The sequence below is a fragment of the Arachis stenosperma genome, chromosome 7 (genome assembly GCF_014773155.1).
Source record: "Arachis stenosperma cultivar V10309 chromosome 7, arast.V10309.gnm1.PFL2, whole genome shotgun sequence".
In the NCBI taxonomy this organism is placed as follows: Eukaryota; Viridiplantae; Streptophyta; class Magnoliopsida; order Fabales; family Fabaceae; genus Arachis; species Arachis stenosperma.
Window position 1 is genome coordinate 17,363,581 of NC_080383.1, and position 14,140 is coordinate 17,377,720.

Here is a 14,140-nt window from a genome sequence, read left to right on the forward strand (position 1 = left end):
CAAAACATTAGTAATTGTATCTTTTCTTCTTAAATTTTTTTTTCAATAAAAATATCTCTCTCCTTTAATTCTTCTCAAAATTTCTCTTATTCTTTTCTATTCTAAAACATTTTTCTTATATTATTACATTTTGCTGGAATATATATATATATATATATATATATATATATATATATATATATATATATATATATATATATATATATACTCAAAATTGAAATGTATGTATTTATTAACCTAAACAAAGTTATATGCTCTAAAGCAAATTTTGTGGATATTCTTGAATTTTGATTCTAAGTATTACTACCATTACATTCTATACGTAAGTAATACCGTAATGGAAAAAAAAAAGATGTAGTAGAAAAAAATAATGGTATAACTTTGTTTAGGTGAACGTACATAAATTTTGATTTTGAGCATATAATTTTGTTTATGTTAATAAATACATACATTTCAATTTTGAGTATATAATATATATATATTCTAGCAAAATATAATAATGTAAGAAAAAGGTTTTAGAATAGAAAAGAATAAGAGAGATTTTGAGAATAATTAAAAGAGAGAGATACTTTTATTGAAAAAAATTTTTAAGAAGAAAAGATACAATTACTAATGTTCTATTTGTCAATTACATTTCTATTAAAATTAGTAGTATCAAAAAATATTTCAAATTTAATATTATGAAAAAAAAAAAATTATATAAGGACTAGTTTGACTAATTTTTAAAATTTGAGGGATGAAAATAATTTACATTTGGACTTTCAAAAACTATTTTGACTATAAAAAAACTTTTTTACATGTCAAGTGACCTGCCACGTGTCACTGACCTGTCACGTGGCATGCCACGTCATCGTCCAACTGACGGAAGGACTCATTTGACTTATATTTTATCTTTCAGGGACTAATTTGATTAAAAAAATATTCGGGGACGAAAATGAAAATCGCGTTTAGGGACTAATTTGAGTATTAATCCGATGTATGCAATTTTGTGAATAAGTAGAGAGATTTTGGATATACAAATGGGGAGCTTTTGTGCTGACGTGGTGCTTATATGTTGAGTCTGAGAGTTTACTTGCTTAGGCGTCGTCACTAGAAATTTTTAAATTTATGTTTATAAATTATAAATTATTATTTATTTTCAAATTTTAAATTATTTGTTTGATCTGTTTTACTTATGTTGTTAATTTTTAAATTTTAAATTATTTTATTTAGGTTGTTATTTTTTAAATTTTAGATTGTTGTACTTAGGTTGTTATTTTTTAAATTTTAAATTATTTTATTTAAATTTTAACACTTTTTTTTTTAAATTTGTTAATTCTTTTTAGTACTATTTTTTAATATTTTGTTGATTTTTTTTAAATTGCAGCTATATACGTTCTTTTATGTTAATTTAGAGTTTCAAAAATTGTTAATATATTATTTATTTTATCTATAAATTTAATTCAAATTTAAATTAAAGTTAATCAAATTTAAAAAATTTTAGTTATGAGTCAATTATATTAAAAGTAGAGAGATTTTTAAACAAACCCTTAAAACCCATCGAACTCCTTTTAAGCCTCCTTTATTTCTTTGATTCTCTCAAACTGTATGCTGCCCCGAGACATATAATAACAACAATGACCACCAAGGCTGAAAGCATCCACGAAGAAGAGATGTCAAACATGGAAGAAGGTGAAAGTGTAACCAATTGCATGCAATTATGTTGTTCATCAAACTATGTAGTAACCTTGGCACAGAAGGTCAGTGTCTTCACCTATTAGCATAATAATGCTTACAACATTAATATATGTACACGATTAATTTTTATGAGAATGAATAGGTTATCCTATGGATAAATTAATTTGAGTTATTATAACAAATAATAGGTGATTGCGGAAGCAATAGGGACATATTTTGTGGTATTTGCTGGGTGTGGTGCTGTAGCAGTGAATAAGATATATGGCTCTGTCACGTTTCCAGGCATTGCCATAACATGGGGTCTGATTGTTATGGTCATGGTTTATTCTGTTGGTCATGTCTCTGGAGCTCACTTCAACCCTGCTGTTACAATCACTTGTGCCATCTTTCGCCGAATCCCTCTTAAAGAGGTAACCTCTTTTCTCAACTAGTGTCATTCTTCGGAAACATTTCAAGTATTCCAGTGTCTTAGGTGTTTTAGTGGTTTGATCTATTGATTTTTATTATGTATAGATTTTATGATTAAAATCAATGTTTAAAATTACTGAAACATTTCCTAATTTTTCAACTACTATTATGTGTAATCTCTTTATGTAAGTTGTCACTAATGACTACTTATACGAAAATATATTCATGTGAATATAAAATATTTTTAAGGAATTAATATTTAATTTAGTCCTGAAATTTGAAGTCGGATTTAATTTGACTCTTAAAATTTTAATTGACTCAAATTAAATCTCGAAATTTACGAGCACTATCACATTAATAATTAAGGTAATTCTTATTAATGATTTGTTGATTTGGTATATTTACTTGTTGTGATTAGGATTTTTTGTTCAGATTCCAGGTGATCAAGATTTATTAGAGCACTAGAAGCTTGATTGTTTCTTTCAAAGCCACAAAATTTTCAAATTGAACTTGTTATTCTCGTATTTGTGAGTATGCTGGGAGCCAATCAAGTTTTTAGAAGGTCTAGTAGATGTTAGTCACATGAAATCTAGGTGAAGAGTTCAAATCTTAGCAAGTTAACGTGCAAAATCAACATATTATTTATAAATCAGCTCAAGAACTAATATAAATTATTATTGTAAATTTTGGGACCGAATTGAGTCAATTATATTTTAGAAATAAATTTAAATTTGATCTCAAATTTTAGGTGCCAAATTAAGTATTAGCTCATTTTTTAAGTATCTAAACTTTCATTCAAATATAATATCCAAATTTTTTATTTTCTATTTTTGTCCCTAAGATTGATTGATTAGGTGTTAAATAATTAGTTTTTTCATGTAATGCTTTAATTTGCTTGGAATTACATGACATTTAACACTAGGATAAACATTTCTATGCACGTACAGGTGCCACTGTACATTGTAGCTCAATTAGTGGGGTCTTTACTAGCTAGTGGCACATTGGTCCTCCTTCTTGATATTACACCAAAGGCTTATTTTGGAACCGTACCAGTTGGATCCACCAGCCAGGCCTTGGTTGCCGAAATCATCATCACCTTTCTCTTGATGTTTGTCATCTCTGCCGTTTCCACGGATGATAGAGCGGTTAGTTAATTATGTTTTAATTTTGTTAATTACTATTGTATGATACTATTAGCATGATATTCCAATAAAAGCTAAGCGTCCTTTTCTTGGGGCTTGATCAATTTGGCAGGTAGGTCACTTGAGTGGAGTTGCAGTTGGAATGACCATAATGTTGAATGTCTTCGTTGCAGGGTAATGCATTAATTAGTTTAATCTGTTGATTTTGTTATAGATATAACCATATATGTGTTTTTTTCTATCAGCATAAGTTTTCAGGACAAGTAATTTTAGCTTTGTTGTTGCAGGCCAGTGTCAGGAGCTTCGATGAACCCAGCAAGAAGTATTGGTCCTGCTCTTGTGAAACATGTTTACAAAGGGTTATGGGCATACATAGTTGGTCCAATTGTTGGAGCCATAGCAGGAGCATTTATTTATAACTTTCTTAGAGCCATAGACAAACCAAAAAGGAGAGAAGAGATAGGCAATTCTTAAGTAGCAGACTAACAATGGAAAAGAGTCATAGTTAAATCAGCATTGCTAAATTATTATTTTTCTTTTTTTACTTTTAGGTAGGACATGAATTAGTTTACTGCTAGTAACCTTTATGCAGTATATTAGTAGATATGTGGCCTATTGTTACTTGAATGCAATAATATTATAATCTAGATATCTTTGACATTTTAATCGAATTGTTTCGTTAAGATTATAAGAAGGTTCATAAATCAGCAAGCCAATTGGTAGCAATAACTAACATTGTCAATAAGCATCTCAAGAATAATAGATTGTACAAAGATCATTCACTATTATATATAAGTATATGTACACATTTTTTTCAACGTTTTATTTAGTATTTACAAACTTTGCATAAAAGCCAATCTCTAATCCTCTTAAAAACTTGAGTTATCAACAAATTCTGTCGTGCATACGTATATGATACAAGATAGGAACAAAGGATACACAACAATAACATTCCGAACCCCAAAACTACCAATTTAAAGAAACCTGAGAAGCACAACTAGTAATAGACAAATCACTTGGGGTGGATACAAGTGCTGCTCTTTGTTGTAAGTGTCTCAAACTTCTTTCCATGCTGACTTGGACCATCTCTGCCAGCATCTTCTTAGCTTTACCATCAGCTTGGTCATCTTTCCCATCAATTTGTGATATGAGGTTGCAAACTATGTTCTCTATTGTGTCAGGCTCAGTTTCTGATCTTGGATTAGGTGATTCTCTAAGTAATTGCAAAAGGGTGTGTGCTTTTGGCTGAGACTTTTCTGTCCCTTGAACTGTGAGTTCAAGAAGTCCAGGAATAACACCTTCCCTTAGGATTGGTTCTCTGTATTTACACCTATCACTCTGGCACATTTTCAATAATGCTCCAACAGCATGTTCCTTACCCTGCTTTGTTCCACTCTCAAGAACTTCAACAATTGCTAGAACCCCGCCTTCTTCGCATGTTAGCGCAGTCCGGCACTTGTCATAACCAACCAATGACTCTACCAAAGCACAGCATTTCTCCGCTGTTTTTGAAGATTTCTTGCATGGTTTGAGAAGGCGGATTATTGAAGCGACCGGATTGGTTTCGAGGATGATGTGGAGGTTATCGGAGTGTGTTGATAAATTGGAGAGGGCCATTAATGAATCAGCTTTAGCTTGTGGTGTTCCATCTCTTAGAATCTTTATTAGAAGAGGAATGGCACCAGAAGAAGTGATAATTGGTTTGTTGGTTGCAGAGGCAGAGAGAGTGAGCAATGATGCACTTGCATATTCTTGCATGTTTGGATTTTGTGACTTCAGGAAACTTACTATAGGTTCTAATGCACCTGCTTCTACAATGCTAACTTTGTTCCTGCATTCATAAGACCAGTTCCAATTTATGAAAATTATCTAGCAATATTGAATTTGAAGAATCTGATGATCCCAAAATTTTATTATGACAACATAAGAAAGTTAAGAGAAAATACAGGACTATATTTAAGGGAGTGGATCTTTCCTGGTGGAAAAAAAAATTGGATAGTATCCAGTATTTAATCTCACTATTCATTGCTCTTTTTTATTTATTTCTAGTCTCACTTATAGAATTAAAGGTGAGAAATTACACTTTATTCTCTCCAGTAGAAAAAAAATGGAGAGGATCCATTTTCCTATATTTAATATTCATTTCATGTAATAATAATTAGAGTGGTCATATTTGCGTATATTCACATAGAAGTTAGTAAAGTATAAAAATAAGGGTTATGTTAGGTAATCAATAATTTTCTTGAACAACATGAACAATAGATCCTAAATTTGGTTATTATTATATATTAATTACTTATGTCATTAATTAAATTTAAGATTAATTTACTTTTTAATTCTATTATTCACATTGTTTAAAAATATTATTGTTTACATATATTTTTCTTAAAAATAATACTCACTTTTATAATAAATACGTCTAAACATGAATGCTATGTAAAAATACAAAAATATTTAATAACAAAAAATATTAGAAAAATAATCATAACTTATCTTATTTAATTTTTATTAATTATTACTAAAATTAATAAATATTAAATAAAATAAATCTGAACTATTTTTTTCTCACTAACATTATCAAAAAAAATATATTCCGAATCTACCACCACTAAATGGTTAACACCACATTAAAGGCAAGGACATGCATAAACCACATTTCCTAACTGATTATTTTACAGATAACCAAACCATGCATGAAATGTTTAATAATAATTTAAAATTTAGCTGACATGTATTTTAAGGACATAAGATAAGATTGCTATTAGTAAAAAATGTTAAAATTTTATTTTAATAAATACACAACATTTACATTGAAAACTAAAATTTTGCACATTTTTTATAATTACTTCAATGATCAATATTATCAATTTGTGCTCTTAGAATATATATTAGTCAAATCTTAATTAATAACTCGAAAAAGTTTTTTATTTATAAGTTATATTTTTTTATTTTTTTATAATATTTTTCAGTAACTAATTTATTACAAATTAAAACTCTATTTAAGAGTTTACTGTTGATCAATAAATTATATACGACAAATGGGACAAAAGTTATGTCATTTAAGTTTGCAAATTTGCACTGTTCTTTTTCTTTTCAACATGAGAGTGATCTCTAAACTTTTTTTTTTCAGCCTCCAGCTTCTAACAATCTAGCTAATGTTACTTTGTTATTAAATAAAACTAAAGAGAAGGGACCGCATATGATAAAGGACTTGCATTAATTCCGTTTTCTATAATTAAGGTGAAATTTTAGCCTCACCAAAAAATGGTATAAAGATTACTTCAGATAGAAGACAGAGAAAAAAAAAGAGATCGAAAAGAAAGTGCATCTTGTGAACCAAAGAGAAAAACATGTTTCTAATCGGATAAGCTTCTAAAGTTCTACTACTACCCTTAAAGCATCCAATTCTTTCTTGTTAAACAGGATACATGATGCATCCAAAACAATGATAAAGTAAAGAAACATAATTACATAAGAAAAATATATATGATAATTTTTTCATCTACATAGCATCATTTGATTAAAAATTATATAGTCATGACTGGAAATAACAGCAAAAGGAATAAATACTAGTAATAATTATTATTGTTCGATAAAATCATCAGAAGCAGAAAAAGATAAAAGAAGAGACCAAACTAAATTCTTTTGTCCTTTCATATATGATTATACAACCACATACCGTTGGTTTGCGAAATAAGCATTTATTTTTGTCAATGGAGTGGTAAAACCTTTCGTATTCTATTAAATAATCATGAACTACGACGATAAATATTCTTCTTGATTTGATATTTTTTAATATGTTTATCATTTGACGCATGACAATAATATAAATTACTTTATATTTAGTGTTATGCATATAAACTAATATAATAAATCGGAGACTTAATTGATGGTTTTCATGCATCGCATATCATATCATATCAGCATATGCTTCACTACAGTATGCACCAAATCTTAAGTCAAATTTAGCGACGAAGACAGCATTAAAATTAAAACTAATGACGTAGTTAAAAAAAATAATGTTACACATTTAAATTTTTTTATTATCAAATTTAATTAAATTAAATAATAAAATTTTAAATAATATTATTTATAATTAATTTTTATTGATATTAAACTAACTTAATTAAACTTAATTAATAAAAATATTTAGATGTGTAATATTATTTTTCAAAAAATCACTGCCAATAGATTCAATTGTACGCAAATAAAAGTCACCTTCACAAGTTAAACACACACACTGACACCGATCTAGATATTACAATTTACATAGGTACGAACACCCACATTTATTTAGTTAGTTTATTCAAAATATAAATAATTATAAAAAGGTATGATTATAAAACTATAAATTAAAATAGCACAGTAATAATTATGATGATTGGAAATTTCTTTTATTGACGTCACGACTATGTAATAATTTTTTATATAGTGCCATACTAACAATTAATTATGCATATAAGTATATAACTTACAAGAGTCATTTTAATATAATTATGTTAGGATAACTTAGGTGTTTTAAAAAATATTTCGAAAATTAAAATAATATTTTTTTAAAAATATCACTTTAAAAAATATTATTAAAATATAAAAAATATAACTTTAATTTTAATAACATTTATAAAATTATCATACTAAAATATAATTAAATGGAATGAAATTAAAAATACAAAGACGCTACATACGCACGTACTTTTCATCTTTAACGGCAAGGTTAAGCAAGGCGAGAAGGGCGGACTCGCGTGACTCGGACGAGTCAACTCGGAGCATTGAGACAAGCGGGCGGACGGCGTGGCGGAGCTGTCGGCGGCAGCACGGTGATTTCTTGGTGAGGCGGCGGATGTCGCAGGCGGCCTGTATCCTCAGGTCAGCGTCGTCCTCCTCCAGCAGCTGCAGCGCCCGTCGTACGGCAGCAGGGGCCGACGTTGCCACGTCCTCTTCAAAGTCCTCTCCACTACAACCACTAGGACCAGCACCCTCCATTTGTAGGGTATACCCTACAAATTAGAAAGAGGAAAAGAGAGATTTGAAGATGAGAAAAAAAAGTAGAAAACAGTAGCGAGAGGTGTGTGTGTTTGGGAGAAGTTGGCGTTAACAGTTATGAGAGCAATATAAGTAGTAAAGACTAGAAAGAGAGAGAGAGAGAGAGAGTGAGTGAGGGGTGTTTTTGATGGTTGAGAATTGTGTGACTTATGAGTTATGAGAGATTCTTATCATTATTTTTTTTTAAGTATAGATTTAGAGAAATTTTAAAGGATAATGGATTTTAATTTATTACCAAGAGTACTAAGGAGTAATTGCGGGGTAGTTAGATACTAAAGTTGATTTGGACTAGACTGGTTATGTTAGGAGGCTGAGAAGTTGTGAATTGCTTAGTGTTATTTTTTGTCGTTAAATGTTTGGCGCTATAGCTACCATAATCATGCACCTAAACCAGTATGCACATGCCACGTGTATGTGTTAATTGGCGTGATGGTTAGGCAATTAATTATGTGGTATACGGTGCAATTAAGAGATGTTTTCATTTATTTTAGTCAGATTAGTATGTACTGAGAGGTATAATAATTCAATTAGTAGTAGTTAGGTACAGATGACACAGTTGGTTTCAACTTTCATCTGGAATTATTGCATCTAAAGTTCTAAACCATATATTTTGCAATGAAATCTATGCTGATGATACTTTCTTCTCTTCTTTCTTTGGAATTAATTATAATGATAATAACTGAAAACCATTTTATGAAAAAGTGCTAAATAATGAGGAGGTTTGTAAGTTAAACATACATAAATCAACTATTCCAAAATCCAAAGTAAACTATCCCAACCAGGATTGGCTTTAAAAAAGTTACATTTTTTTCAAAAAAATATTTTATATTTAGATAGATTTTATAAAAAATACATATTAAAAAATACAAAAGTGTGGAAAATTTAATAAAAGTACTTTATTCAAAAACAATTCACTCAATATTTTGTCTGAATTTTGTTTTGATAGAAGATGTCGATCAAGTTTGTATAAAAGATATCAATTCGAAGAGCAAATACGATTCTTTTTATAGGTTGTTCTTAGGATTTAGAGATCGTGCCAATAGAAGTATAAAAAATAATTATTATAAAAAAAGAAGTAAAAAAGAACAAGGTTAAAATATAAAAAATTAAAAATTATAAGACTTGTATTAAAATATATAAAAATTGACAAATATTCAAAAATAGACAACATAATTTAAATAATAATAAAAAACAAAATTAAAATGATAGAAAAAAAATGGATTCTTTCAATATTTTTATGGACTCGGGACTCATATTTGCATGTGTAAGTCTAATTAGGAATTTTTAGAGTAAGTCTAAAAATAAATGAAAGTTCTTTTGTTTGGAAATTTTTTTTTTAAATAATTGGTATAACTTTAGACTTCTAGTAATCTTAAATTTCAAATAATTTTGAATTTCATATAGTCTTGTATCTCAAATAAATTTAAACTCTAAATAGTCTTGCACCTCAAATAAATTTGAATACTAAGTATAAAGTAACTTAATCATCAAATTTAACTTATTCTTTCCATCTATAATGTACTTTATATATATATATATATATATATATATGATCTTCGACTTTAACTGATAAATTATTTTTATGGTCGATTATTTGTACCAAATTAGTGACATAATACTCAAAAAGTTCAATTAAAAAACAAACACTTAGTGTTACAACAAAAATCAGATTAAAAAAACATCATCTTTTCACCAAAAAAACCACAACTCTATTAATAATTGGCCGGTGACTTAGCTTCCCTATATAAGCCATGCCAAAGAGCATGTTAGCTTTGAGCTTTTTCTTTTTCTCTAGCTCATCGTTATCACTGAAAAATATAAGATTAATTTTATATATTCAATAACAATCACAAAAATTAATTAAACACAATGTCTTATGACCAAAATTTTAAAAGAGAATGCATTTTAGATGCTCTATCGGAGTATTCATTAAATATTATTTGATCAGTCATTTGCAATTTTGCAGCTCGAAATCCAAGAATCTTACATGAGAAGTCGACTTTAATATAAAATTAAATCGGATAAACTAAAGTTTATATGAAAATTTATTTGATAAAGAGAAAACATTGTAATTACAAATTCTTTATAAATAGGAGTGAGTATTATATATAATGTCTTTTTAATCGTAAAAAGAATAATTTTCATTCTTTATTTAAAAATATTCTTTATCATAGCATAATTTGATATATATAATTAATAAAAATAATTTTCAAAGATATGAATATAACTAATATGATTATAATAATAATAAAAAAAATTATTTTTTTATAAATTACAAACGATTTTTATATTTACCAAATGACTTGCGTATTTTGTTTAAACTTTACATTTAGATAAATATTTAGACTATACATGTAAAAAAAGCAAAATTATTCAATCTCATTTTTATATTTTATCTTTTTAGAAAAAAACAAAAATTTAACTATTTTTATAAAATATATTTTAAAATATAAAATATATATAAAAAATTATAAAATAAAAAATATATATACAAATACCACTACCAAAAAAATATTTAGTAACGTCGAATTTTTTATCATGTCGGAATTTTTTTGTCCAATAGTAATTACCGTCAGATTTTGCGACGAATTACCTGTTCAAAAAAATTATTTGGTTACCGGCAGTTTTTATGATGGTAATATTGGCGCCAAGATATGTTGTTTTTCGCACTATTATCGTCGAATTATTCCCTCGATAAATCTGACGGTAATGTCAAATTTTTTAAAAAAAATTGAAATAAATGGTCAATTTAATTTTTTATTTAAATTTATTTTTTACACAATTAATTGTCAATTTATAAATAATAAAAATCTATTATTTAAAATAAATAATACAATGTTCAAATAAATTAAAAGTCAAGTACATCAAATAAATACAATAAAACAATAAAACGAAACACTAATAACTAAAGATCCAGGTAGTCTTCCTCCTCGTCGTTGTCGTCGTCGGTTCCATGGGTTAGAAGAGGCGGTGCAAAAGGCGGTGATGTCTGTGTGCGTGCCACCAGCAGGGATGATGCCAGCGGCGTGCATCTGAGCCTAGTACACCTCCAACTGAGCCTCCATCCGCTGAAGCTGCTTCAATTGCTCCCTCCACTCCAGTCTGAGGCCATCGATGTCTGTCACGTGTGTGAGAATCTCCTGATACCTCTCTCAATAATCGTTCAACTCTTGAGTCTGCTGGCAAAGGTTGCGTTGGAGCTCCTGCACCTGCAGCCTCAAATCCACACCTTCTTCGGGCTTGACGGCTAGAGCCTGATGACGGCCTCAACATAGAAGTGTAGAGTCTGGTGCTGAGGTGGTCTCGTGCCAAACCGCATCGGATCAAAGACTGAAGCAGCAGAGCCATCGACACTACGATAACTATACAATTAATCTCTAATAATTTTATACCAAAAGATCAGATGTATGTTTACTCACATAATGGTCCTGAGATCGCTAATCAGCGAATCTCTCTTTGTTCTCCTTCAGCGTGTGGGTGTACTTAAACGTCTCCGCCAATGTCGCCTCACGATCCAACGACTTCGACTACACATATTGCATTGAAACAATATGATTAGGATGCCTAGTAAAAGATATGAAAAAGAATATAACTAAGATATTAACAAAATTAAAGACACTACATACCAGTCAGGCCTTAGTCTTCACGAAGGTCACAGAGCTACCATTATACTTGGACAATCTGGCCGATGCCCTATTAGCTATGTTTGTGAGACGACGATGCCTGAAGCCCTCATCGGTCTTCCAATGAACTAACCGTGCCTTCTTTATTTCTGGTCAGAACCAGGTCGTCAGGTGGTCCCGCCCCTCACGAACGTCCTCCAGCATCTGCTGTAGCCGCCGACCCATTCGGTGATCGTATATATTCTTGATGGTAAGATCGTGCTCAGCGTCCCAAATAAAGTGGAATTACAGAAAGAAACTTGAAAATTAGTTAATCAAAATAGAAGATATAAACTAGTTAAAAAGATTTGAAACCAAAAAATTAATTACCGCCCATTTCTGAGATCATCGCTCTTTAGTCTCAGAGGAAAATTTTACTATAGTTGGGCCAAGGATGGTCGTACATCAACTTAATGATGTTGGTATTCTTTTAAGTACATGCACTATTGTTCAACGCAAACCTATTAACAATCCACAAACAAAACAATATGGCAATTCCATAAACAAGAAGCAAATTAATTGTGGCTTTCAGCAATTCTGTAATCTAAAAACAGGAAATACTTTTAAGAAATCAAACCTAACTCTACTAAACAAGAATCAATAACTAGACACTTTCAGAAATTCTGTAATCAGAAAATCAAACCTAAATCCAATAAATAAGAATCAATAATCAGACACTTTTAACAATTTCATAATAAAAAAAAGGAAACACTTTCAGGCAATCAAACCTAAATCCACTAAACAAGAATAAATTTTCAGACACTTTCAGCAATAACAATAATCAGGAAATATATAAGACTTAAAGTGATACTTACCCCATGCCGGCATCAGGCCAAATGGTCAACCGTATGACAGGAGGTAGTGGAAAGGCATTAGCTGTCTCACTTCCATGAGAGGATTCTGGGACCGTGGCTTTTGTTGCTGAGCGGTAGCAGGCAGCGTCTAGGCATGGCAAAAACTCCTGGCAGGGCAGGTACCCGCGAGGATTTAATCGCTAGGGGGCAGGTATAGGGGCTTTTATTTACCCGCGGGAGTAGAGACGAGTCCTCGTATAATAAATGGGACGGGAGTGGGATAGAGGTCCCCGACCCGTAGAGACCCATTTTACCCTGTTTATATAAAAAGACTAAAACGCCCCTCTATATATATATATATATGAGAATGAGAACCCAACCCTAACGATCAGTAATTTCAAAAGCTTCACTACTTCAAAGCCTCTCCTCTCCTCTCCCCTGATCCTCTCCTCTCCTCAAATGTCAAATCCTCATCCTCTCCTCTTTCGAACACCGCCGACTGCCACCTCCCACCCGCTCAGTCCCTCAACGCCACCTCCCACCCCCTCAGCGGCTCAATCCCTCACCGCATCTTCGCCATTTGTCGTGTCTTCGCCGTTTGTAGTGTCTTCTTCTCGTCACGGCATAGAAACATCTTCTCCTCGTCGCGTCGTCGCATCTTTGCCGTTCGTCGCATCTTCGTCGGTCTTCCCGTGTAAATAGCCGGTCTTCGGCTCTTTTCTATTAGGTTAATCTGGAGTTAGGTTAATGTGATTCTGATTTTTAATTTGATTATAATTTATATTTGTGATTCAATCTAGGATTAATGTGATTCTGATTCATTATTTATATTTCTGATTCAATTTTGGGTTAATCTGGAGTTAGGTTAATGTGATTATGATTCTGATTTTTTATTTAATTATAATTTATATTTGTGATTCAATCTAGGGTTTATGTGATTCTGATTCATGATTTATATTTCTGATTTCAATTTTTTCCAATTTTTTAAATTTTTTAAAAATTCGCAGATATCTGTGGAGTCCTTGGTCTTCGGCAGATACGGAGTCCCCGTTGCAGGGACGGGGCGGGGACATGGATGAAATATGGAGGCGGGGGGCAGGTCGGGGGCATGTCCCTTCCTCCGTGGGTACCCGTTGCCATGCCTAGCGGCATTGTCGTCGTAGACGAAAGCACATAATTGGGGTTAGGGACCATGATGAATGGCTGGTCCGCTAAACTCGCAACATATGACATCACCGGAGTAGTCAGAGTAGAGGGAGAGGATCCAGAATTTTTGAGGGTACTAGAAGAAACCCTCCCTCTACCACAACCACGACTACGACCAAGACTAGCAGCTGGTCCACAACACCTCTACCTGTCATCATGTATGCAAAGATCAAAACTAGCTGTAACACGGTAAATTAACATATTATAG

The 14,140-nt window shown here is 30.9% G+C and overlaps 2 protein-coding genes across 2 annotated transcripts; one reads left to right on the forward strand and one right to left on the reverse strand.

Annotated features, from left to right (window-relative positions):
- Positions 1-1,616: 1,616 nt before the first annotated feature.
- On the forward strand, positions 1,617-3,701 carry LOC130939488 (probable aquaporin NIP-type). Its single transcript, XM_057867590.1, has 5 exons — positions 1,617-1,739; positions 1,866-2,087; positions 3,033-3,230; positions 3,340-3,401; positions 3,515-3,701. The coding sequence occupies exons 1-5, from the start codon at positions 1,617-1,619 to the stop codon at positions 3,699-3,701; spliced, it is 792 nt and encodes a 263-aa protein (XP_057723573.1).
- A 309-nt stretch (positions 3,702-4,010) lies between these two features.
- LOC130940597 (U-box domain-containing protein 4-like) lies at positions 4,011-8,407 on the reverse strand. Its single transcript, XM_057868789.1, has 2 exons — positions 7,921-8,407; positions 4,011-5,058 (listed from the first exon to the last, which is right to left on the reverse strand). The coding sequence occupies exons 1-2, from the start codon at positions 8,208-8,210 to the stop codon at positions 4,194-4,196; spliced, it is 1,155 nt and encodes a 384-aa protein (XP_057724772.1). The 5' UTR covers positions 8,211-8,407; the 3' UTR covers positions 4,011-4,193.
- Between the last annotated feature and the right edge of the window lie 5,733 nt (positions 8,408-14,140).

Coding starts and splice junctions, on each gene's coding strand:
- LOC130939488 (XM_057867590.1), top strand. CDS start 1,617: ATGACCACCAAGGCTGAAAGCATCCACGAAGAAGAGATGTCAAACATG. Junction 2,088..3,032: donor GCCGAATCCCTCTTAAAGAG/GTAACCTCTTTT, acceptor ATGCACGTACAG/GTGCCACTGTACATTGTAGC. Junction 3,231..3,339: donor TTTCCACGGATGATAGAGCG/GTTAGTTAATTA, acceptor TCAATTTGGCAG/GTAGGTCACTTGAGTGGAGT.
- LOC130940597 (XM_057868789.1), bottom strand. CDS start 8,210: ATGGAGGGTGCTGGTCCTAGTGGTTGTAGTGGAGAGGACTTTGAAGAG. Junction 5,059..7,920: donor CTTGCCGTTAAAGATGAAAA/GTACGTGCGTAT, acceptor TTATGAATGCAG/GAACAAAGTTAGCATTGTAG.